The 24,501-nt window shown below is 47.2% G+C and overlaps 2 protein-coding genes across 2 annotated transcripts in view; one reads left to right on the top strand and one right to left on the bottom strand.

Moving 5' to 3' along the window:
* LOC135820872 (uncharacterized) overlaps positions 1 to 4,529 on the bottom strand; it is a 14,623-nt gene extending 10,094 nt beyond the window's left edge. The window contains exons 1-3 of the mRNA XM_065333916.1: positions 4,315 to 4,529; positions 1,969 to 2,193; positions 1,385 to 1,584 (exon numbers count right to left, since the gene is read on the bottom strand). Coding sequence (XP_065189988.1) covers positions 1,385 to 1,584; positions 1,969 to 2,193; positions 4,315 to 4,441 — 552 coding nt within the window. The 5' untranslated portion in view covers positions 4,442 to 4,529. The remainder of the gene's footprint in view (positions 1 to 1,384; positions 1,585 to 1,968; positions 2,194 to 4,314) is intronic.
* Positions 4,530 to 5,909: 1,380 nt separating this feature from the next.
* Positions 5,910 to 12,052, top strand: LOC135821514 (LYR motif-containing protein 2-like). Its single transcript, XM_065334515.1, has 3 exons — positions 5,910 to 6,140; positions 10,680 to 10,820; positions 11,409 to 12,052. The coding sequence occupies exons 1-3, from the start codon at positions 6,090 to 6,092 to the stop codon at positions 11,484 to 11,486; spliced, it is 270 nt and encodes an 89-aa protein (XP_065190587.1). The 5' UTR covers positions 5,910 to 6,089; the 3' UTR covers positions 11,487 to 12,052.
* Positions 12,053 to 24,501: the final 12,449 nt, after the last annotated feature.

Raw genomic sequence — 24,501 nt, 5'->3', positions numbered from 1 at the left:
GCAGAAATTTTCGGTGGTGTATATTTTCGGTATCTTCGGTGCCGACAATTTTTACCGAAAATAAAACGCACCGAAAATTTCGGTACTACCGGTACTGTATACATTTAGTACTAGTACCGAATACTCGAGTACTCGCTCGGTTTTTTTCAAACATAATCGTACTCGGAATAAAACAGAGTACTCGTTCATACATGGTACATGCATTTACCACAGAAATCTGCAGTTTCAGAGCAGCAGTCGGCAGATATTGATGTGCAGACTGTGTGGTGAACATTTGTTCACGAGTAGAGAGAGCCCAAATGACCCACCAACCAATATACCCGAGAAAAATGACCGCTACTCGGTTCAATCAGGGTTGTATCATGATGTGATTTTAAGGCCCCTGGTGTGCAATTTTTAGGAGATGAAGAATTACCGTACTGGCAATATATGTTGCCGCGTAACGCGTAACGCAGGGGGGTGCGGCGTAACGCGCGACCAGGCTAGTGCGACAAATTTTCGTTGCGTTCGTAACGCGCGTCCGGCGGGGTGCGGCGATCTTTTCATTGCAGTTTGCAAAAAATGATGCGGCAATAGCAAAAAAATGATGCGGCAATAGCAAAATAGTGATGCGGCAATAGCAAAAAAAGGACTGCGGCAATATAGAAACCTGTGTAACGGCTCCTGTGCGACTTTGCATGTAACGCCCTGCGTGCGGTAAACATGTGCCAATGTAACGCTTCATGGCCTCACTGCGACCATATATATTGCCAGTACGGTACTCGAATACTCGAATATTCGATCGGAGAAAATCAGAGTACTCGAACTCGGGATCTCAGTGCCACACTTGCGTGTAAAACGGGTTTTGCCGAAAATTTCCCTCCACCGAACCGCCGATTTTGGAGAATACCGAAAATATTACACCACCGAAAATTTCTGCTTTCACAGTACAGTACAAGCACATGTACCATGTACTGTAAGTCAACAAATATTCGGCGCAAATTTTATTTTCGGCTATTTTCGGCCTGGGCATATTTGGTCGAAAATGTATTGCGGTCGAAAGTTTGTTTCGCAAGGTTCAGCGTGACAGTGTAGACGGTCAGCAGCAGTACAGGCCGAAATATTGAATGCGGCTGAAATGTGTTTTAGCCCTGGGAGGCCGAAATTTGAACGGGCCGAAAATTTGTAGATTTACAGTATCCTCGAATCCAAGTCGCACCTTTTCACACTAAACTAAAAAAAATATATATATACTTCAAGGGCAAAGAAGGGGATGCGATTTGCAATCGAGTGTGACTTTCTACTTGCGTGAATGTATTGATACAATTTGGCTCAGACCTGAAATTGGGTTGCGACTTATAGTCGGGGGGAAATCCGGTACATAGTCAGGTCTCAGGACCCTTACCCTGTTTATCTGCAGCGCTGTCATCCCTGTCGACCTGACGACGTGGTGCTCGCGGAAGCCCGGTATGCGGTGCACGGCTTCGCTGCACGCCAGGCACAGAACCGCCCGGCAGTCCGTGCAGGCAAACAGGTCGGGCAGCCGCTCCAGGCAACTATAGCAGCGGAAGTTGTCACACGCTGTCCCGTTTGCTGGCGGAGCATCTGAGAAAATTGCGATAACAAATGCAAAGAAACAGACACCATGTTACTGGCACCTTCGCAATGTAAGCGGATTGGCATACTTCACACTTGTGCTATTCAGGACAAGAAAACATCTACACGTCGACAGAAATCACACAATATGCTTGTGGACACACACCGTGTACATGGTACTGTACTTACTCACTGCCACAACTGGTCACGTGGGTCTTCCTGGGAGAGGGGAGAGAGACTCAAAAGGAATCATTTGGAAAGAAGACACATGACACACGCACACACACACACACACACACACACACACACACACACACACACACACACACACACACACACACACACGCACGCACACACACACATCCTCCGACCATCGACCGCACACCAGCTCACCGGCACAGTTGACCGGGCTCGAGAGCGACTTGCGATCCGTGCCGATGCTGCTTCCGCTCGCGGTGCCACCCGCCGAATGTAGCGGAGTCGCCGGGGCGGACTCCACGATATCCAGCACGCCAAAGTTCTTGATCAGCTGGTCAACACCACTGCTACCGCAATGCATCAGTTCGTGGCATTTCGGACAGTCAATAGAGTCAGTCCTCAGGAGCTTCTTGCAGCAGCCTGTACATGCATGCACAGAAAAAAAGGAAAGAAAATGTTCTAGTGAATCCCAATCACATAGATTTCCACTGGATCGTACACATGAATTAGTGTATACATACACACATGTTACTTGTACACGTAAAATGTACAGTCAGCTAACGTTACTTTGCTAATAACGACTGCGGATATAACGACAATTCGCGAATAACGACAGAATTTCTATGCCCAGAGCAAAGTCACATCCAACTGTAATACATATAATGGGACTTCGGGTATAACGACGCTTCGCGAATAAGGACACTTTTCTGATGCCCCGCCGAGTGTCGCTATACGCGAAGTTGACTGTATGTACAGTAAAACCTGTCAAGGCGACCACTCGGATAAGGCGACCACCTGTCCAAGAAGACCACTGAAACCAGAATCAAGGGATGTCACTAAGTTTCCAGTCAAATGACCCTGGATAAGGAGACCACCTGGCAACAGACACCACATTTTGAAGGTCCCTCGAGCGGTCGTCTTAGACAGGTTTCACTGTATTACAAACAACGGAAGAGAACGGTCGTACGAAAGAGAGCGAGTAACTTCAATTAGTTTCACGCATTTCAGCTGCCACGACCGGCCCTGGCTACGTATAACAAAAGCAGCCAGAAAACCTACACCGATGGTCCTGTCTTTGGACTGTGGTGTTTTATTTTTTAGTATTTACGGCCGGGCGCTCTTCGGCTCCACGTTCTTCAGCGCGCAACCCTACTGCAGCAGAGGAATTCACGCCTCGCGTTGCGTATCCTGTCGTATCGCCAGCAAGAGTCCATGATCATGGCCAGAGCATTATCAAGTTCACGCCAACAGGCCATCCGATGTGTCCCACCTGGTACCCCAGTGGATGCGGGCATACACGGGCATCACAAGCAAGCTAGGGAAGGGTGGGGGGGGGGGGGGCTCTTTTGTCCCCCCCCCCCCCCCCCCCCCCCCCCGGGAGTGAATGTCGTGAAATTAATAAGAAAGGTCGGCGTGCATGTGCAGTGGCCACGTCCGCATCGATTGTACTCTTGATTGCTATAATACGATCAGATCCAACTATCATACACACACATGTATATCTCATATCAAACTGGCTTACGATTAGTCGATCATGCCATGGGGGAATTTTTTTTAAATGGTCCACAGGGGTCAAGGGGGTTTTCAGCCTTTTCAGGTACAACGAGCATGTAGCCTGATCAGATTGTTGCTTCAAACTTCGGAATACGTATCTAATATTGACTGAGTACGAGGTCAATATAGGAAATAAAAGCCGAGTAAAAGACCGAGGCGAAGCCGAGGTCTTTTACGAGGTTTTATTTCCTATACTGACCAAGTACGAAGTCAATATTAGATTTATCACGACAAACAGACCGTATTTCAAATTCCAGAACGATAACCTCATGAATCCCGGTTTTATGATTGCACAACTGTTGCACCACCACCTACTCATGCAGTGACAATGCTGCACTAGGCACCGTTCAACTGCGCAACCCCTAAGGGGCCGTCCAAGGTTACCAATCGTATTTTCAAAACGAAAAGTTTTCGTTTGGGGGTGGGTGGGTTTGAAGGAGTTTCGTTTTGAAAATAATTATTAAATGCAGATGGAGAATGCCCAGTTACTTCTGCGTGTCGAAAATTGACATCAATATTTTATTTGAATTCGTTTTACCTGCAGAAAAGGTAGGTGGGTGGGTGGGTGCTGAAAAATACTAAAACTTTTCGTTTTGCAAAAACTATTGGTAACCCCGGACAGCCCCTAAGCAGTCAAATATAAGCAGTCAATATAGCCCTAAGGAATGAAATATGCAGGAATATTTGACTGCTTAGGTATAGCGAAAATCAATGGGAGTCAATACTAAGGGAGTGATAAAATGTAATAATCAACGTATCCGGCGCTGGAGCGATTGCCCAGTGATTGCTTCAGGCAGTAGTAGTAATCGGATACATATACGCACTGTACTAGTACTAGTACTGGTAGCTAAACAACATAAACACAATCATAGTTACACTTGTGACTCCGCACCATCTCCCATAAAACAAACAGCAGTCGCTACAGTCTTGCAGTGTATTTTGTGTATTTTATGGATTCTCCACAGGCCTAAATCGAGGGAGTCTTACTTGTGCAGAACGTGTGTCCACATTTCAGACTCCTGGGGACTCGGCGCGCGTCGGAAGCACAGAACTTCTCGAAGCACACCGTGCAACTGTGCCCCGGCAAGTCCTCATCCGCTGGCTGTTCAGCCATGCCGCTGAAATTCTCTCAACGTGAAGGCGTACCAAACTACAATGTGAACAGCTGCTAATGTTTTGCTCGCCGAGTGTGCTTTCTTCATTAGAGAGGTTAAGTTTCACGTAAAAGTCTTACGTCCGTGAACTTTTACGTCAAAAAGTGAAAAAACTCACGTAAAATTTGACGTGTTTTACGTGAGTTGACTGTCCCGCACGTAAGTTCATGACGTGAGTTTTTGGAAGTTTCGCTTGGTTATCCCGACCGAATTTGTGTGAGTTTCCGGAATTTTATCGAGATTTATCAAGTTTGTTGGAAGATTTGATATTTGTGCGAACTAAACCCGAATCCTGCCAGGCAAAATTTCACGTCACGTCGCACGTGTAACTTAACCTCTAAAAATTTCACGTAACGTGAGATTTGCACCGCGTTTTGAAAAAGGGCAAAAAACGTGTAACTTAACCTCTCTATTCAAGAAAATTCCCCGATGTTCCCTAGAGTGCAGATTGACTATCAACTTCTTCAGGTCTCTGGGATGGTGTGGCGTGTCGAAATCCTGCTCAAGAGTCAAGGACTTGAAAGCAAACGTCGGGGGAACGAATCGTCTTGATCCACGCAGCTATGCTCTCTCGGGTCTCCACTCCGGGCGTCTTGATCGACAGACGTACTATAGGATAGACTAAATTAATCATGATTAATTTTTACTTTCAAAAGGAGGAGGACGGGCACGAATGCAACAGACAGTGCACCCTGTTTTATCCAAGGCGAGCGCTACTTTTTGACAAGCGACGAGATTCAATGGGCCGCGGGGTCGCTGATCTGAAGGATGCCGCATGCCGTGGCAAACGGCCACGGGTTCTGTAGCCTTCATCACCGTTCGCATTCACGACATGTCAAGAGGTTTTACTAAAATAAACCAGATCGCTGTACATGGGTGAGCAGCATCCCACATGTGAAGAGCGTAGAGAGTTCTTCCAGCTCGCGCAACCAGCGCTGCGCCTTTTTGGCGCCCCGAGATGAGTCATCTGGTCATGCCTCGGCACATGCACAACGATAAGATCAGCAAGGAGGTGTGCACGGCACGCGCGGTCGATCTGGCACGGTAGTGCGAATTCACGTGTTTGACCACAAAATCCATCCAAGTACTGAAGTTAGTTTAGATTTCATGGTATCAGACGGGGGTACCCATGCATGTTCCGCATTTCATAGCCAAAACCAACAGGTTTTGGATTTCAAAGGTGTTCAAGCTGAGTTTATTCTGGTCACGCACGAACAGCGACCTCGACGTGGCAAGTGTTTGCTTTGAGCAGGACATACGCGTGCGGACACCTGCGGAAAGAAGGATGACATTTGACGGCTAGAGCGACTGGCACTTCGAGCGTCGCAGTGCTAGCTGCTTGGACATGGTCATGGGCCGAGGCCGGGGACGTCGCAGCACTAGTGCTAGCGATACATAATCATTGCACTGCAGTGTCAAGGTTGGGGGAAAATGCATTGCAATGCATTCTTCGATCTTGTCCGCTGGATCATTGACGAAAGACGTAAAGAAAACATTTCAGAGCTTTCCAATCAGACATGTTTACTTCTGTCCTGTAGAGTGTAGTGTAGATCAGATGTACGAGACCTTGGAGTGACTGGCTAGCCAGAGGCTCGCAGTGACCAGGGCATGTCTCCTGCAAGAAACTTGCTTGGCTCGTCCGTCCCATCGCTCAAACAGGTGAGAGAAAAAGAAATCGCTGTCCGAATGCATCTGCAATGACGTGCACGATTGAATTTTGATGTTTACGGTAGAAGACGTTGACGTTTGTTTGCTCGGCTTGTTGTGGGAATACGATCAGAGAAAATATGTCACAGCTCGGTGGCTATTTTTTGCTTGTCATCGATCGCATTGAGCGGTGGGTCTGGGTCAACTTCTGAAATACTCCAACTAGAAAATCCATGAGGGGATATGAAAATCGTGCTCCTCCGCCTGTTTCTGCTGGAATTCCTTGCCAAGAACGATCGGGAGTGGCACGAAAATGACAGCTGACTTATTACGCTGCGGTATGACCAGTGAAGAGATAAGAGGCTTGTGCTGTGTCATTTCACGTGGAACTTCACCCGCGGGTGGTCCTGCGGGGTGTACAGGGGAGCTAGCTAGGTAAGTAGGTTGGAAATCAGTAGGTGGTTGCTCAGAGCTCAGTGCTGCTGCTATGCACTGAACGCGTCTCACCCCAGGATGTTGCCAGGGTGCTGCTGTTGCTGCACGATCCTGTACTGTGTTATGCCATAGTTTTTATCAATGTCAGCGTGGCAGGTACACTGTGTACTTCTGTGTACTTTTTAATATGAAGTGACCATACATGTATGGACGATACCTTTTCAATGATGGTCCTTTATCACTGTCTCTCTCTCTCTCTCTCGCCAAAAAATAGGCAAGGATACATGTATGCAGGCGTGTGCGCCGGTGCCCTACAAGGGGGGGGGGGGGGGGTTCCGGGGGCCTCCCCGGGGAAATTTTTCGAAAAATGAAGCAAAATCCTGCATTTTGAGTAAAAAAGGGGGGGGGGGTTCCGGGCACCCAGGAACCCATACTTTTCTCTTCGTCTTGACAAAGCCCCGCCACACTTGCGTAAATATAACTGGTTTCTTCCCACTCGTCCTACGCCCAATCCCTGGACTTTACCTAAAGCCCGAACATCAGCTTATACCAGATCTCCGTTTTTCGCTGCCTATTCTCTCTGGCTGGCCCTGCCTCTATCAGTAAATCGTCTTGTACGCTAAAGGATTTCAAGGCCAACATGAAGCTCGTGTTCTAATAACTGCTAATTCTTCATCCAGATGTGTTTCTCTTTGCCTCCAGTAATGTATAATATTTATATATTTTGCTTTGTTCTTGCTTTTGTTTACTCAGCAACTTTACTGCCATGGCTGGCTACCGCCCCCCCCCCCCCCTCCCTCCATATGTATAGATTATAGACCGGTTAGGAGGTCTATACAGGATATATAGACCGAGTAAAAGACCGAGGTCCCCCGAGGTCTTTTACGAGGTCTATATATCCTGTATAGACCAACTATGAGGTCTATAATCTATTTATCGTGTTCTCCACGCAATAGTTTCTCTTCATATACGACATATCCTTGTAATTCTAGTATTATACTATAGCCTATACTGCATTGTACTGCATTGAAAGTCAAGATCATTGTTTAAACTAGGTTCAGCATCGGTAGCACAGTGGCTGGGTGGTAAGGAAGAGTGACTGAGATTCACAAGGTTGTGGGTTCAAATCCCATCTTGTGCATTTCTGCTTTCTTCAAAAATTTCTTTTTCTAAGTTGGAGAGAAAATTTCTAAGTCCAAGAAGTTCTAAGGAGTCAAATATAAGTAGTCAAATATATCGTGTATTTGACTAAGCAGTCAAATACGCGATATATTTGACCGCTTAGGTATCAGGGAAATTAGTGGGGTCAAATACTAAGAAGGCGATAAGTATAGATTATAGACCGGTTAGGAGGTCTATACAGGATATATAGACCGAGTAAAGTTGCTTCACGTTATGATCTTGCATTTTAAAGCCCTATTTGAATATGCAGGCAGGCATAGTGGGATGGTCTAAGACCATGATTGAGAAACAGAGGGTACCAGGTTCAAGCCCTGCTTGGAAGCGGAAGGATTTTTTCCAGCCGTGCTGCGACCCACAGTTAATTGGGAACTCGTGGCCTGGCACGAGGAAAACATGGATGCAGTGAATGGGATTTTCGGTCTTTGGCCACTTGCTGGTGAGCTGATCTACTCACCTCCCACCGCTTTAGGAGCTGCATCTGGGCCTTGATCCTTGAAGGGTGGTGGCGTTCCTACGGATGCGGAAAACCCGGCTTCCAGCCGAGTCTCACGCGAACCGTGATTTTTTTTTGAATATGAATTGTGGCCAGCCGTCTTTGATGGTACGGTACGGTACGGGACAAGTATGGTCGAGGGTAATACGACACCGTCTACCGCCTTGATGACGGCAAAAAAAGCATAGGGATGTTATAATTTTTTCAATTCTCCCATTTTTTTTTCAGGCATATCCTGGGATTCGAACCCGCACCATCGCTCTACATGCATTCCCCGATACACTTTGCGTTCATACCCATTCTTCCAAGTTGCTTCACATTATGATCTTGCGTTTGAAAGCCCTATTTGAATATTGCGGCCAGCTGTATGTGGCCAGCTGTGCTTGATGGCACGGTACGGTACGGGACAGATACGGGATAGTGCCAGGCGTGACACAAACACACAAATACCAAATTAAAGCTGTGTGGACCCTGGTTAGCGCCAGACGTTACTGAAGTAACGTCTTCTGCATAGCTACGGGAATAAATACATACTGGGCACGCACCTGTGTATGGTAAGTGACTGTTGAGTACTGTCACTGACTGCTGAGGTATGAGGTTATGCGATCACACCATCAGTTGAGATGCTTTGGCGGAGTCGCGCGAACTCACGGCACAACGCTGCACTTTTACTAGCGACTCACGCTGCATACTTAGCGCCCTTTAGAAAAATTTGAAACTCTGGTATTGAGCCAATAATAAATGTAGAAAGGAAAAAGGACATATGGAAACGAGTTAAAGTAGGGATGTCAGCGAACGCACTGCGCAGGCCTCTGCGCATGCATTGCGTCATCGATTTTTTGAACGTGATCGCGGCCGACAGAGAAAACATGGCCGCGGTCTGTTTGCACCGCTGGGAGTCGTAAAATTACTGTTCTTCTGTCCCCGCGACCATTCAAATCATACGCGATACTCGAGGACCCACGGACTCACCACGTTCTCCCCGGTCGATTTCTCTGAAAGTTTGCACATCGTGAAACACTAGTATGAGAGGTGTTCAGGCCAATTTTCAAGGAATTTCCCTGGTTGGATCGTTCCAAAATCGGACTTCCATTTCTCGCTCACGGCCATTTCTTGCGCGATGGAAGCGCCCTGCCCTGGTGAGTAACCAGCATCGCGCTTGGTAGAGAGTTGCTGCAATCAGCTCCCTGATGTCTTCGCTGCCATTGTCAGAAGCGATGGACCATGAATTTGTTTGAGAGTCTCTGGATGCTACTATTCCTCAGCCTAGTTTTCAGCCATTCCGTGCATCTTCTTCGCACGATTTATTTTGCAAAAAAATGAAAGTGCTCATGAGTTTTCTTGTCGGCCGCGCGTAGATGGGCCAGGCTGACCTGCGCAGATGGGCTGCGCAGTGCGTTCGCTGATATCCCTAGTTAAAGAGTAACTCTAAACCACTGTAACTAGATACTATATACAGTCAGAAAGTGCAACAACTAGGCACAAAACTGACAGAGTACTGAGACATTCGACGTCCTGACACCTAGCTTCAACACATCTCCGTAGCGCTAACCGACAGCCTTCCAACTCGGAAGGTTCAAGGTTATGGGGAGACCAAAGAGGGGAAGGTATCTAGTTACAGTGGTGGAGAGTTACTCTTAACTTGTTTCCATAATGTCCTTTTTCCTTTAGAAAAATCCGCTGACTCACGCTGTATACTTGATGCCCGTTAGAAAATCTGGCGACTCGTCCCACGAAATCATGCGCACAATCTCTATACAGTGGTTTCACATCTATCGCATGATCACATGACCATATGGGACAGCCATGTTGGTTCCAACTCCACTCAACTGCAGCATCTACGGGTCACATGATGTCGGTGGCCATGTTGATTCCACTGTCCACATGACATGATCACTTTCAGCACAAATGTAGTCACACGACAACGATATGAAACCACTTTATTGCTGATGTCTCAGACAACTGCAGCGCTTCCAGGGCTGCCACACTTGGAGGGAGAAAAATCTGACGGGGTCGGGGGTGTCTGGGAGGGGGGGGGGCAGGCCCCCGGGTGGGACTTTTTTCAGGAAAATGGCTTGCTGTTGGGGCCCCAGAACACATTTTAACTGTCCAGCACACGTACTACAACCATGTCAATTATGAATTAATGGCCAACTGGACTAAAAAGCGCTCGAAATAAAATAATCGGTTGTCCCTCTTTGGGAACAAAATCGGTCGGTTTGTCCGACAGGCGATCAAAAATCTGACGATTTCCGAAAAATCGGAGCAAGTGGCAGCCCTGCGCTTCAAAGTGCACACAAAAGCTCAGTGGTAGAGCATGGCTGGCCATAAACGAGGGCCCCTGGTTCGAGTCCTGCTGGTGACAGTCAATTTTTTTAATACTTTTACCATTTACAACCTTCCCTCAAACTCATGAAATGTGTTCTCCTTTTTTGCCTTAGTTTCTTCATCGGCAACGTGTCATCCGTCTGTACCGAACACTCTTGAAGACAGCACGGCGAATTCCGGATGAAGACTACAGGCGTGAGATAAGTCGCTGGACAAAGGAAGGCTTTCGTCAATACCAACATGAAGCGAACGAGGTACGTGCGGATTGAACCCCGGACTGGAGGTGTGTTGTCAATTTGTGAACCTATGGAGGTTATGCGGTTACACCATCAGTAAACATGCTTTGGCGGAGTCGTGCGGACTCGCGGCACAGCGCTGCACTTGTACTAGCGACTCGTGCTGCGTACTAGTGTTGAAACGAGCGTATCTATAACAAACGAGCAATCAGTTCCACTAACGAGCAAGCTATCGAGCGAGCTAACGAGTTTCATTGATGTGGCAAATATGACTTTTTTTAAATATTTTTTTCTATTATAAACTCGGATGTTGAGCCATAAATAAATGTGGAAAGGAAGAGGACATATGGATACGAGTTACTCTTAACTCGTATCCATATGTCCTCTTCCTTTCCACTTCTATTATAAAGTTCGATTTTTTTCAGCTGGTTCAAATAATTTTAATGCTGTTGAATACAGATAGCTCGTGCATGCTCGTTCATGAGTTAAAGAGTAATTGTTTGTTCCCTGTGTGTGTATGTGTGTGTGTGTGTACACGCGTGCGTGTGTGTGTGTGTGTGTGTGTGTCCTCTGCCTTTCATTCTTCTTGTTGTGTACCGCAAACAGGATATTGTGCGTGTCCAGATGGGCTACGGGGAGAAATCGCTCAAGGAACTCCAGCAGACTATTGCGCTAGCAAGATGACTCCCCCCACCTCCACTCTCCGGTACTGAGGACTGATATGACATTGTGCTAACGTCACTGCCAGAGAGTTAAAAGCTCCTTTATGGCATCACGGAGCTGTGGTCATCATTCATCTGCCACTTTGTGTGTATGACCCATGCCGGCGTTAGGTTCACTTGTCAGAAGTGCCAACTCAACCCGTGCTTGGTTTCAGCAAGGAGTACCTCTTCCACAAAGGCCACTGAGTCTACAAAGCCCTCAAAACAACTAACAGGGCAATATTCCACGCGCTTGTCACTTGTGGAGCAGTCATGAGCAATGGTGGTGGTGGTTACCAGTAGCTTCTGCCCTCATCTAGTGTCTCCGGCGTTCCGTGATGCATTCCAAAGCCACGCGCGGCCTGGGCTGACGGTTTGTGTTGGACTTTCGGTCGGTGTTACAGAACCTAAGGCCATGTCACTGTGACTCTCATTGACATGGCCTTAAAATAACTCTATCGTATCATTTATTTTTGCTCTTCATCTCTTTCCCAGCATCTCGGGCTGTTTGATACGTACAGAATATGGGAATACAAGTACATTTTAAAACGATTTGAGAAGAAGAAAATTGTAGAAATTCCAGTTCTCGCTGTAATTTTCCCGAGTCCCGGATTCATCATTGCATGTATACTAGTACTGATGTTGTACTGTAGGTGTGTGTGTGTTTGCAAGAAAGCTGCTTGACTTTGGCAAGAGATTCAGTTGCGGTGAAGATCACGTCGAAGGGTCCTGCCAACATGCCACCCAGCTATCCCACTGCCAGCACTCAAACTTGCAGTATTAGTGAGACGGCTCATGCGATTGCAGGGTTTGTAGGACGTCCACTCCTTCGACATTGTGAACGAACGTATCGTGCCGGTGGAGAATACAAAAAAACACGTTACAGGTTCACCACACAATAATCATGATAAAAGTGACTATAGTAGTTGTGTGCACTGACCCTAGACTTACATTGAATTTGTACATGTAGTTGATTCTTCGCGCATCCATGCCGACCCCCGTGACCAGAAACACTTGACAACGTTTAGTGCCTATCGTTTGTACTTTGTTTGGGGACGGGTGCAGCCTGTAAAGCAGGGGGTGAAGTTAGTTGGCAACGGATACAACTGTATCAGTGTAGGGTGCAGCATCTGATGGTTCTGTGGCACCATTCAGTGAAAAGAAAAGGTAAATGCATAGGCCAAAACATACGGAAAACCCTACCAGATTGGTGGGTTAGAGATTTACTTCCGTAGATATTTTGATGGCTGGTTTTAAAAAGGAGTTACCGATGCGATTTTGGGAGGGAGACCATCGGATACTGAATTGCTAGAGTAAGGGAGAAAAAAAGCTCTGTCCGGGCCGTGGTTTCCGTTGGTTATACCACAGTGGCAGATGCAGCGCCTGGTGGCGAGAGGCTCAGAGAGGTGGTAAGTCTCATAACCAGTGCGAATCCTCAAATATACAATCATAAACTTGAAAACCTCGCATCCATGTATTGTTACCCTTAGTTACTCGGAGTTGTGACTGCAGCTGTACCCAGTAGGAGTTGACCGTGCGCGTGGGTGTCGGCGCACTTCACATTGGTTTGAGGACATGTATCGATTTAGGAGCAGTGGACTGGTGGATAACACTATTCTTTGTCAGGTGCCTGAACAGATGCTCATCAATTATGTTCTTGTCCTCTATCCTAGTCCAAATCCTGCCTTGCCCATGCATGACTCTCATGAAATGCCCGTACTAAAAATAGTCTATAGAACAAGAATATTGGATATCATACATGCACTTCTCTCATCAACTATGATAATACTCATTTCATACCCTCCCCCCCTTCATAAAATTAATACCTACTGTTTTCTTTCCTTTCATTTCATCTTCTTTTCCGTTCCTTTCTTCTTCATACACATTTTAAACATTTTCATCATATTGTGAGAGCCGTGGGCCAATAGCCCCGGTGAGAAGGCAGTCTTGCCTGTTCATATGGTGAAGTAAAAAAAGAAACAACAACAACAACAACAACAACAACAACAACAACAGCAGCAGCAGCAGCAGCAGCAGCAGCAGCAGCAGCAGCAGCAGCAGCAGCAACAACAACAACAACAACAACAACAACAACAAGGGTGTGAAGGCTGGCCGTAGGAATTCCAGTTCTCGCTGTAGTGTAATCTTAGAGAGAAATGGGCCTCGCTCGATATACATGTACTTGTACATGCACGTTTACTAGTACAGTAAAACCTGTCAAGGCGACCACTTGGATAAGGCGACCACCTGTCCTAGAAGACCACTGAAACCAGGATCAAGGGATACTATTTCAAGTCAAATGACCCTGGAAAAGGAGACCACCTTTTGAAGGTCCCTTGAGCGGTCGTCTTAGACAGGTTTCACTGTAATGCAGAGTACTAGTAGAGACCTGGTTCTGTGGTATTACTAATGCAGACTTTCCCGATGACAAACAGAGTTCACCACACAGGACAACTACAGTGCACTTTCACCAATCTGCAGCGAGGCGTGTGCTTCAGAAAGCCATTGCATGAACACGCCAAAAGGAACTAGCCCGGATTCTGTCCCTTGTCGGGTGCTTAATCGGATGTGTGCAGATTCTCTTTCAGGCCCACTAGCTCGTCTCTCTCTCTCTCTCCGACAGGGCCACCAGCCATCTGCTTGGAAGGTGGCCGGAACGTCGTCGCGGTGCGTAAGAAAGGCTCCAGATTCTGTTTGAAGAACAATCGTCCCATATCCCTTCTTTCCATTATCTCCAAATGTATGGAAACAATAACCAACCGGAGTGTTGAACTACAAACTGTCTCGATCGCAACTCCATTCTCGTCACTCGCGAACTTACCTTCCGCTCCGTAGTGGGCGCAACTGACCTCCTACTCCTCCTAGCTCTGCAACATGAATAGAGCCGAGTTTGATCGATTGATTGACTGAAGTTTCTATTTAAGGATTGTCCAAAGGTCGCAGAAGCCTATCGAGGGGCTCTCCTGTGTAAGGAAGGCGGGGAGAGGGAGAGAGGAGAGAGAGAGAGAGAGAGAGAGGGAGAGAGAGGGAGAGAGAGAGAGAGGAGAGAGAGAGAGAGAGAGAGAGAGAGAGAGAGAGAGAGAGAGAGAGAGAGAGAGAGAGAGAGAGAGAGAGAGAGAGAGAGAGAGAGAGAGAGAGAGAGAGAGAGAGAGAGAGAGAGAGAGAGAGAGAGAGAGAGAGAGAGAGAGGAGAGAGAGAGAGAGAGAGAGAAGAGAGAGAGAGAGAGAGAGAGAGAGAGAGAGAGAGAGAGAGAGAGAGAGAGAGAGAGAGAGAGAGAGAGAGAGAGAGAGAGAGAGAGAAGAGAGAGAGAGAGAGAGAGAGAGAGAGAGAGAGAGAGAGAGAGAGAGAGAGAGAGAGAGAGAGAGAGAGACAGAGAGAGAGAGAGAGACAGAGAGAGAGAGAGAGACAGAGACAGAGACAGAGACAGAGACAGAGAGACAGAAAGAGAGGAAGGGAGATGAGTGCAATGTTAGGGCTCGGTTAATCAATACTGTCTGGAGAAAGAGGGTATACCAGAAACAGAATACAAGCAACTAGAACTGAGTTGCCTACAGATGAGGACTTGTGTGCCTTCCAGCTATGGATATATTGCTGGGGCATTCGGCAAGCTGTCGCACTCTACTGTCCTGCACAAACCTGTCAGAGTGGCATTATGTGGGGTCCAGGGATGCGTTGTGAATATTCTGTGAATAATGTCTTCATCTGAAACCCCAGACGTGAGGCCAACTCCTGAGAGCCTATCTCAGATGGAGATAATAATTATAATATAACTTTATTAGGATGACCCAAAGGCAAATCGCCTATCGAGGGGTTCACCGCATTGAATGGTTGTGGTATGACAAAGCAAAGAAGCAACCATTGTATGTGTGGGGGGGGGGGGGAGTTTCGAACTATGCACAGTGAAGGGATAGTTGCATGTACATGACCAAGGATACGGTATACCGGACAAAGTTGCCATTTTTGGAAGCAACGGATTGGGAAGTATAAGTTACTATAACAGTATTGTGGTAATGAGTGCAAAATCATAAGAATTAGTTATTATTAGTTTCTTTGGTCGTATCCTTAGTTCCGTTTTTCCCACTGATGATAGGAACGAGAAAATCGATTCTGGGTTTTCAATAATATTTTTGTTATAAAATACACAGTAATACATGTCAAACAAGTAACGTAGTTGCGTGATGTCTGCGGCCTTCATCCTATTCATAGCTATATTAAAATTATTATTATTATGATTATTATTATTTGTAAGAAAGGGCTTGCTCCCCACACCGGAGCTCGCGCTATTCCGCCGACTTTACTTGACACTTGACTGACTCACGACTGCCATCCAGAGCACACGAGAAGTCCATCGAACCTTCGACTCGGCAAACCTGCAAGAAAGCACCACTCCCTGCTCAATACACAGTGTTTCGGGGAATTCACCCCTCATCAGTTGAGCTTGAGTAGGCTGAGGAAGATTGTGCCTGAAGAGCACCACTTATATAGTGCTCTCCAGGCACAAACATCACCAGGGATACAAACTTACAGAGACGCTCCGTTTCCAGCGCGACAAACACGTCGTGAACACCAGATAGCAGCGTGAGTCAGTGTCGCTCCTGGACGGTGAGACAGACGTCGAAGGTTCGATGGACTTCTCGTGTGCTCTGGATGGCAGTCGTGAGTCAGTCAAGTGTCAAGTAAAGTCGGCGGAATAGCGCGAGCTCCGGTGTGGGGAGCAAACCCTTTCTTACAAGTCATCGCCGAAGTCGCAACCACTACTTCGTACTGTTGTGCCCGGCGCGGGCTTGCGACTAGTTGGTTTGGAGGTGACAGCGTTGCGAATGACCGAGGGTCCTCGACGTCTGTCTCACCGTCCAGGAGCGACACTGACTCACGCTGCTATCTGGTGTTCACGACGTGTTTGTCGCGCTGGAAACGGAGCGTCTCTGTAAGTTTGTATCCCTGGTGATGTTTGTGCCTGGAGAGCACTATATAAGTGGTGCTCTTCAGGCACAATCTTCCTCAGCCTACTCAAGCTCAACTGATGAGGGGTGAATTCCCCGAAACACTGTGTATTGAGCAGGGAGTGGTGCTTTCTTGCAGGTTTGCCGAGTCGAAGGTTCGATGGACTTCTCGTGTGCTCTGGATGGCAGTCGTGAGTCAGTCAAGTGTCAAGTAAAGTCGGCGGAATAGCGCGAGCTCCGGTGTGGGGAGCAAACCCTTTCTTACAAGTCATCGCCGAAGTCGCAACCACTACTTCGTATTATTATTATTATGACGGATAACCCAAAGGCGATGGTACCTAAATCAGGGGGTGTCTCCGGACCAAACACAGAGCAACGAGCTCAGCCAGCAGAAAACGTCAGAAAACAAACGAACAAAAATATGAAGCCTCGGATGTCAGAGAAGTACGTGCGGGGGTGCGCCGGACAACAGCAGCACATACACACGCGACGGGAAAAAGAAAGAAAAAACATAGTTTAAAATCCAGGGATCCCAGCAATGTCGTAACAGTACTGAGAGAAATGATGCTTTAGGTTTCTTTTGAATGTATGAGCATGTGCAATCTCACGCAAGTCCTTTGGCAAATTGTTCCACACAGCTAGGGAATGAGAGAGAACATGGCGGCTTCGATATGGACCTTGAGCAGAAGCAAATAACAGATAGAATGGGCGACGGGCACTAGAGCTAAGAGAGAAGTGACATGCACGAAGAAGGTGTGGATGAAACTTTATAACGTTAAAAACCAGACAGAGGGCTCCAATGTGTCTGCGCCAACTGAGGGATTCCAAACCGGCTGCACGAAAGAGCTCGGATTTGGAAGTGCTTCACTCAGCTGCGCAGCCTTTCCGGTACAGGTATCGTCTAGCGACCTTTGCCTGAAGGCGGTCCAGTGATCCGGTATCTCGTGCAGGTACGCCACAGAACCAAAGCTGGCTAGCGTATTACGCCACAGGCCGAACATATCCGCGGTAAAGCGCCAATATGGCGGCAGGCGGCAAACGAGAGGCCATGTGGCACAGCAGAACAATACGTTGGCGAAATTTCGTTATCATTTGAAGGAAATGTGGCTGCCAGGACATGTTGTGAGCCAAGATGACTCCGAGGTGGCGGTGCTCGTTGAGTGTTGGCATGTTACGGTTATTAAGGGAGAAGGTGTATGGAGGAGGGTCCGTTGAGGAGGAGAAAACCACATGTGCTGACTTCTCAGCATTGTAATCTCCCCCACGGAGAGAGCCCAAGATCCACACGCGTCCAGGTCTTCTTGTACTTCGGATGACGATGTGTTACCTAATGCTCTATCGTCGGCAAAGAGATACAGATCTGATTGCACTAACGAAGGCAGTGTGTTGATATATAGGAGGAATAAGGCTGGACCCAAGTGAGAGCCTTGTGGGACACCAGCAGAGAGAAGACGGGGGTCACTCAGTGAGTCACTAACTCGAACCTGAATGCGTCTGTCCGTCAAGTATTATTATTCTTTTATTCCACGATGGCGTGACGCCAATAAGGATGATTAATAAGTGCGATAGAACTGGTACTAGCCAGAAACAGCTAGATGGAAATTAACCGGGAGGCAAGAAGCAATGGATCATGAAAAACAAGCGGGGGCAATAACGTTAGCAGGGGTGATCGAGATAGTTAAGTACACGTTCGAGATATCAGAAACCAGGGGGGTGCGCGGAGCAGGAACAGGTACTGCTCAAAAGAAGACTGGATGCATTGTTTCGGAAAGAATTTCTACGAGGTTGGGTTGTGATGTCGATAGGGAGTGAGTTGTAGAGGGTGAGGGCACTGTTGATGGGGGAATCTCGGTGCCTGTTCGTGTGTGCGTGTCCGATGGAGTAGGTCCTTGTCTGTCGAAGGGTGTATGGTTGGTGTTGACGTTGTGGTGCAAGATGTGGTTGTTGCAGGTGTGGTGGGGAGGTTTGGTGGTGGATGTCCCATGCTAGTAGGGCTTGTTTAACAAGGAGTCGTGAGCTAAGGGTGGGGAGCTTTGCGTGATGGAGGAGGGAGCTGTGGTGAACTGGTGCAAAGAGGGGAATGCGAAGGCAGATGCGTATAGCACGGCGTTGAATTCTCTCCATTGTGTCCCGCTGTTGCTGTGTGGTGTTGGAGAGGGAAAGGCTGCCATATTCGAGAACGAGTCGGATGTAGGTCGTGTATATTAACAATAGGCTGGAAGCGTTCATTGTGCCACGTGTCTTGTGGAGTTGGTGTGGTAGTTTTTTGGCTTTGTTGGTGGTTTCTATGATGTGTTGGGTCCATCGCAAATCGTCTTGGAGTGTAACACCAAGGTGCTTATGTGGGTGGACCTGCTGCAGCCGAGTCGAGTGGAGCGTGATGTGGATGGCGTGTTGGGGTTTGAAGGAAAGGACGACGGTTTTCGTGGTGTTGAGTGAAGTAGTCTTCAAACCAGCGGGTGGTCGAGGTGTTGGCAAACGAGGTGAGTTTTGTGATAAGGTCGTGGTGAGAAACTATGTCAAACGCTTTCTCGAAATCCAAGAATATCATGTTGTATGTACAACGCCGGTCCAATGCAGAGTATTATTATTGTGTGTTAATACATACAAGGAGTTGATCAATAGATGACTTGCACAAAGATCCGAGCCGCGAGTGAGACGGGGCAAGTGCACCCTGTGCACCCAAGCTACACTGCGGGCACCCTACACCGCCTGTACTGAAGATTCTACTTTTTTTGTCAGCATGAATGAACGGTGCACGGCATGTACAAGTACATGTTCAGTACCGACGCGTCACTGTCTTTAGCAGCTCATGACTCATTGTCATGAGTCATGACACGAGTCATGCATGTGCACTTGTAGGGTTAGTGGAAGTATATGGCTGTATATTACATGATTATTACGTGAAGAGAAGCCAGGCGTCCAAACCAACCCAAAATACTCTTGCCTTATTCTTCGGTGAAATAGCTATGAAAAATTGTCTTACCAAACATCAGCGAGCATAGAAGCAACCTCGATGCACCCAATAATATGGCATTCGGGAACAGCAAGTGTTGCACGAGGATCTCAAGAACACGTCAAGTTCCATGCTACCCGCCGCCATCAAAAGAACAAAGGGTAACTGTACTAGCCTAGTTAATATTCAATGTAACGCTAGCGGTATGGGATATAGGAGCCTGTTGGGAAGGCGTGGGTGAGCTGTAAAATCTTGTACGGTTCGCACAGCACAACATACATGCAGCAGTTATTGCGACGGTTAACGTCGATGGACGAGAGTCATAAAGCACAGTCCATGGGGTTGATGTTTCTGGGCTTCCTTTCCGAAAGGAAAGTTTTATTTCTTCTCAAATAAAGCAGAATCATGCTGATTATACCAGTCTGTTATGAAGACAAGAAAGGAGCCATGGACATTGTGCCATTCTAAAGGAACGACAGGTAAAAGATAAAGCATTTCATCTGAAACTCAAGGACTCTCCATAAATACAGCAAATGATAATCCTAGCCTGGTAATGTCCAACTCCGTCATGTGAGCCATTCCGTGAGTTATCATGGGAAGCATAATGTTCGAAAAGCTGAAATTTGAACAGCTGCAGTTGTGTTCGTCGCTACACAATGCCATCGCCAGTTCACATCCGAAATGTAGCCATTTTTACGCTTGTGTCCCTGTACACGACATGGAAGGCTGAACAGATTCAACTCTTCCATCGCTTCCTGATCTGTACAGTAGTGCGGTTGCGTTCCCGTTCCTGACACTCACATCCGTCTCTGCTAACCAGCATCATGAGCACTCCAATGGTTCTCGTTGCTCCTTCCGTATCGTCCCAGCGCGCCCCGTCAAAATGTGAACTACTGTAGGCAACGGAGCCAGTGTATGATGAAGATGATTGCACTGTTTGATGATGCTCCAACAAATCCTTTCACCGTTGTATGGAATTTGTAAGAAGAGTAGTGGCTCAGCTGTAGGTCAAACGCAGAAGGTACCTCACAGCGCAGTTCTGTTACGTCCACAATAATGAACATACTCAGCAGACTGTGATGTGTATCAGATACACTCTGGCATTATTTGTTCCACATTCTCCCAGGAGGAGATAAATGTAGTTCAATCATGTCTTCAGTACATGGGGTACCGTTGTCTCATTGCAACTAAACAGGTATGCAAGTTACTTTCCCATGAGACCCAGCCGGAGCCGCATCGTCGTCATTACCAGCTAATCATGGAGAGGTTTAATGTGACTTTCCACCACTCCCTGATTCAATCATAGTTTGCGAGCCTGCGCCAAACTGCTTTCTCACTAGAGCCAGGCATTGGATACATATGGCTTCAGTAAGGTTTACAATGCTATGTCTCTGGCCTAAGTCCAAGTCTAGATACAGCTGCTCAGAGTCAGGGCTGAGGAAATGTTCATATCGGAACAAGTGAGACTTCAACAGTAGCTAGTACACATCAGGCCTGAGGACTTCGCAGCGTTTCTCCAGCGCACTTGTTCTCTCCTTCAACTCACGTACTACTTGCAGTACTACAGTTGCGCTCTGTGAAATCCGACCCAGAGTGCACATTTGGCGCCCTGTTTTTGCGCGGCCCTTGACGCCTTGGGAGTGGCACAAATGCGGCTGGACGTACACATGTAGAGATGCGATGATGTCATCAAAACTGGTACAGGGCGTCAGTTTTGCACTTTGGGTTGGATTTCACCGAGCGCAACTGTAGTACTGCAAGTAGTACTAAAGGCCATCTGGCTCTCACACTCAGTCCTTCCACCCTTCATTTTCGCGGTTTGGGCTTCCACTCGTGGCTCGGCAGGTTCCTGGCCTCTCCGCAGTCTGTCCTCAGCCAGGAGAGGGTCGCTCTGGAGCTAGTGCAGCCGAATCAAAGGGAATCGAGTTCTTTCTCAGACGTCCACAAACATTCGTTGTGCTTGACTTCGCTTCCACTGCGTGGAAGTAGTCACGCTTCAGGACCACGACGTGCTTGTTGCAGCCTACACCAATGATACTAAAATAATATTCCCTCACTTAGTCTTTTCTGCCTCCCGGCCGGCCGGCTTGGAAAGGAACGTATGGACTGGGAGCCTCAGTTCCATCTCTCGTCTGCTAGTGAATTCAGGAGCGCAGCAGCGCTTCGGCATGACGATACAAGCCGAATCAAAACAACTCTACTCTCTAGCCAAAAAAACTAGCTCAGTGTTCGTCAGGCGAAAAGCGAAAGTAACGAACTCAAAAGGTGGGGAAGTCAGAGTCAGAAGGTCCACTTGCCCCGTCTCGAACCCAGACAATCTTTGTGCAAGTCATGCACTTTTTAGGAACAAATCCGAATTGTGTCTGGCTGAGGATATTATTGTCCGTCAGGAAACGAACGAGTTGTCGGTTTACCAGCTTGTCAAAAAGTTTCCCAATACTGGGCAGGATAGAAATTGGACGATAACCTTCAGCTGAGTGCGATGGTTTTTTTGGTTTGGGGACTGGTGTGATGACGGCAGTTTTCCATTGACCAGGGAAGGAGCTTGTCCGAATGAAAATGTTGAAGAGGGTTGCGAAAGAATCACAGATTACCGAGGCGGTCTCCCGCAGAAGAGTGTTAGAAATGGGTCCGCCCGAGGACTTATGGACATTTAGCAGTTTTATTTCTTGAAAGACTTGGCCAGGAGTAACCTCGTCCAATTCAAACAAATTTTCGAGCTGTGGTGCTTGTGGTGTGCAAGGTGCTGTGGGTTGTGTACGCCGTTGGTGATTTTGTTGGTTCTGAGTCTGACTTTGTCGTGCGAAATGGTCTGCTAAGTGGTTTGCCTTTTCAGAGTCAGTCACTATATCACAGCCATTTGCAGAAACTAGAGTTGGTATTGTGCCAAGAGGTGAGGAAATGCCACATAGCCGCTTCATACGGTTCCACCATGTTCTAGTTTGGCACCCATTATTAAGGTCATGTCCCAGGCGGGAGTAGTAGCTATCTCTTGCAGTTTTGTTGGCTGAAACGAAAGCGTTGCGAGACAATTTGTAGGCGACCCAGTCGCATAGGAGGCCCGTAGATTTAGCTCGCTTGAAAAGCCGTTCTTTAGTTCGGTGAAGCGTGCGAAGACTGGTGGAAAACCAAGGTTTGTGGCGCGATCGTGTCCTGCTACCGTTCGTGATCAGTTTCATCGGGACATAGTTATTAACTGTGGATAAAAAAACACCTTGCCATGCAAATAGAGCGCTGTCACCATGAGTCGCGCTAGTCATACAGTCTGAGAGAGGTTGCTGGGTGAGGTGATCACACAAGGCTTTGAAACTTGAATTCTTGTAGTCAGGCACCCACCTCGAGGGTGTCGTGTCGGCCGATTGTGGCAATGCATCAAAGTGGAAGATAACTGGAGTGTGGTCGCCCAGTGGTGCAAGCGTAGATGTGAATTTCACAAAGTCAATGTTGTTTGTGCACACGAGATCCAGCAACGACTTGGAAGTTCCCGTGGAGGAGAAACGTGTAGGTGTGTCACGCATTAGTTGATATAGTAGTAATAGTAGTAGAATTTATTATTAAATTTTTACTAGGGAACTCCCAACAGGCGTTGCCTTTTTACTGGGAACCTTAGGAATGACTTGGTGCTTGTGACAAATGCAGAAAGGGACTTAGCTTGACGACATCCAGGTGGAAGCATGTTCCATCTGTCTGCTGCCAAAAATGAAATAGCATTCAGGCCGTAACGAGACGTAGCTCTGGGTAGGTTCAGAGCGGCTGAAGCTTGACCGCGGGTAGCAGCATTTGTGCGGCATAGTCCTAAGTTGTCCAGGGTATCTTGTAATGTCAGGCCCTCGCGGGTAGAGGTGTCCAGGGGCGGATCCAGAGATCTCTACAGGGGGGTTCCGGTTGAACCAAAATTGAACAGCCAAAATATCATGGAATCAGATGTGCGGTTGACACTTGTAATAACGACAATCCGATTGTGTTCGTGGGAATCGCATCCTTTTAAAACACACTACGGACATGTATGTATGTATGTAAATATTATTATATTTTTCCATCATCGACCACACCACAACTGCGCTCTCCAGCCGGCCTCGACACGTAACCAAAGTCGTTGCCACAGCACACCACCATCCCTGGAGACTGAGTCGGAGCGCAGTTGTGGTGTGGTGGACGATGGAAAACCTGTACAGGGCCAAATGCTGCTGCTTACCCTACATTGTATTACACAAAGGCACACAATGAAAACCTTGGCAAATTTATTCCGTTGTGACTCAGAGTTTCATGGCTGAACCAATCATCAGACAACGATAATGGAATAGGAGGCAGCGCTGGTATATCTAAGTGGAGAGAGGTGTGATAATACGATAGCGAGAGGAGTAATCGCGTGAATGTATACAGGGACGGGCTATTTCAGAGGCAGATGCAGTAGGCGCAGGTCATTATCGTTGTCTGATGATTGGTTCAGCCATGAAACTCTGAGTCACAACGGAATAAATTTGTCAAGGTTTTCATTGTGTGCCTTTGTGTACGCCGCTCTGCCTGAATCAGGCATTGAGCACTCTTGCAGAACCAAAGCATATTGCCTCTGTCCTACATTGTATTATTATTAATTTTAGTACCGACACATAATCATATACATGTATGCAATCGACTGGCACACAGGTTCAGTGAGGGCTTGAAGACCCTTTCGACTGGTACTTCTTTAAAAGCCAACAAAAAAAGAAAAAGAACACAAGACAAAGGCATGCCCGGGAGGCAAGATTATAAGTTTAAGGTCATGATCGGCACACTGTGAAACTACACAATCATGTATTTACAACTTCGCATATTATTGGTACATGTACTACTACTTTCTTGTTTTTTTTTCGGTCGGAGTCGTACGGTGTGTGCCCTAGTAAAAATCCAGATGTAATGAATTCATGACATGCTAACTCCATGCTATGTACCTGTTTTGTTGGATTCATCAGGCATGTGCTCCAATGTACCATCAAAGAGTGTTGTTCTATGCCTGCAAGTGCCGTTAGACCCAGAAATATTGTATATATCACATGCTTTACTGGTCAAAATGTTTGATTGGGGTTTCCAGTTTTTGGAATGGGCTTTTGTTTTTTTTC

This window comes from Sycon ciliatum, chromosome 7, assembly GCF_964019385.1.
Source record: "Sycon ciliatum chromosome 7, ocSycCili1.1, whole genome shotgun sequence".
NCBI lineage: Eukaryota > Metazoa > Porifera > Calcarea > Leucosolenida > Sycettidae > Sycon > Sycon ciliatum.
This window is presented reverse-complemented; position numbering and strand designations above follow the sequence as displayed.

What these genes read in the sequence shown, in the direction of transcription:
- LOC135821514 (XM_065334515.1), top strand. Translation starts at nt 6,090, where the DNA reads ATGTCTCCTGCAAGAAACTTGCTTGGCTCGTCCGTCCCATCGCTCAAA. An exon ending in CCGTCCCATCGCTCAAACAG is followed by an intron (nt 6,141 to 10,679) that starts GTGAGAGAAAAA and finishes TTTTTGCCTTAG; the next exon opens with TTTCTTCATCGGCAACGTGT. An exon ending in ACCAACATGAAGCGAACGAG is followed by an intron (nt 10,821 to 11,408) that starts GTACGTGCGGAT and finishes TACCGCAAACAG; the next exon opens with GATATTGTGCGTGTCCAGAT.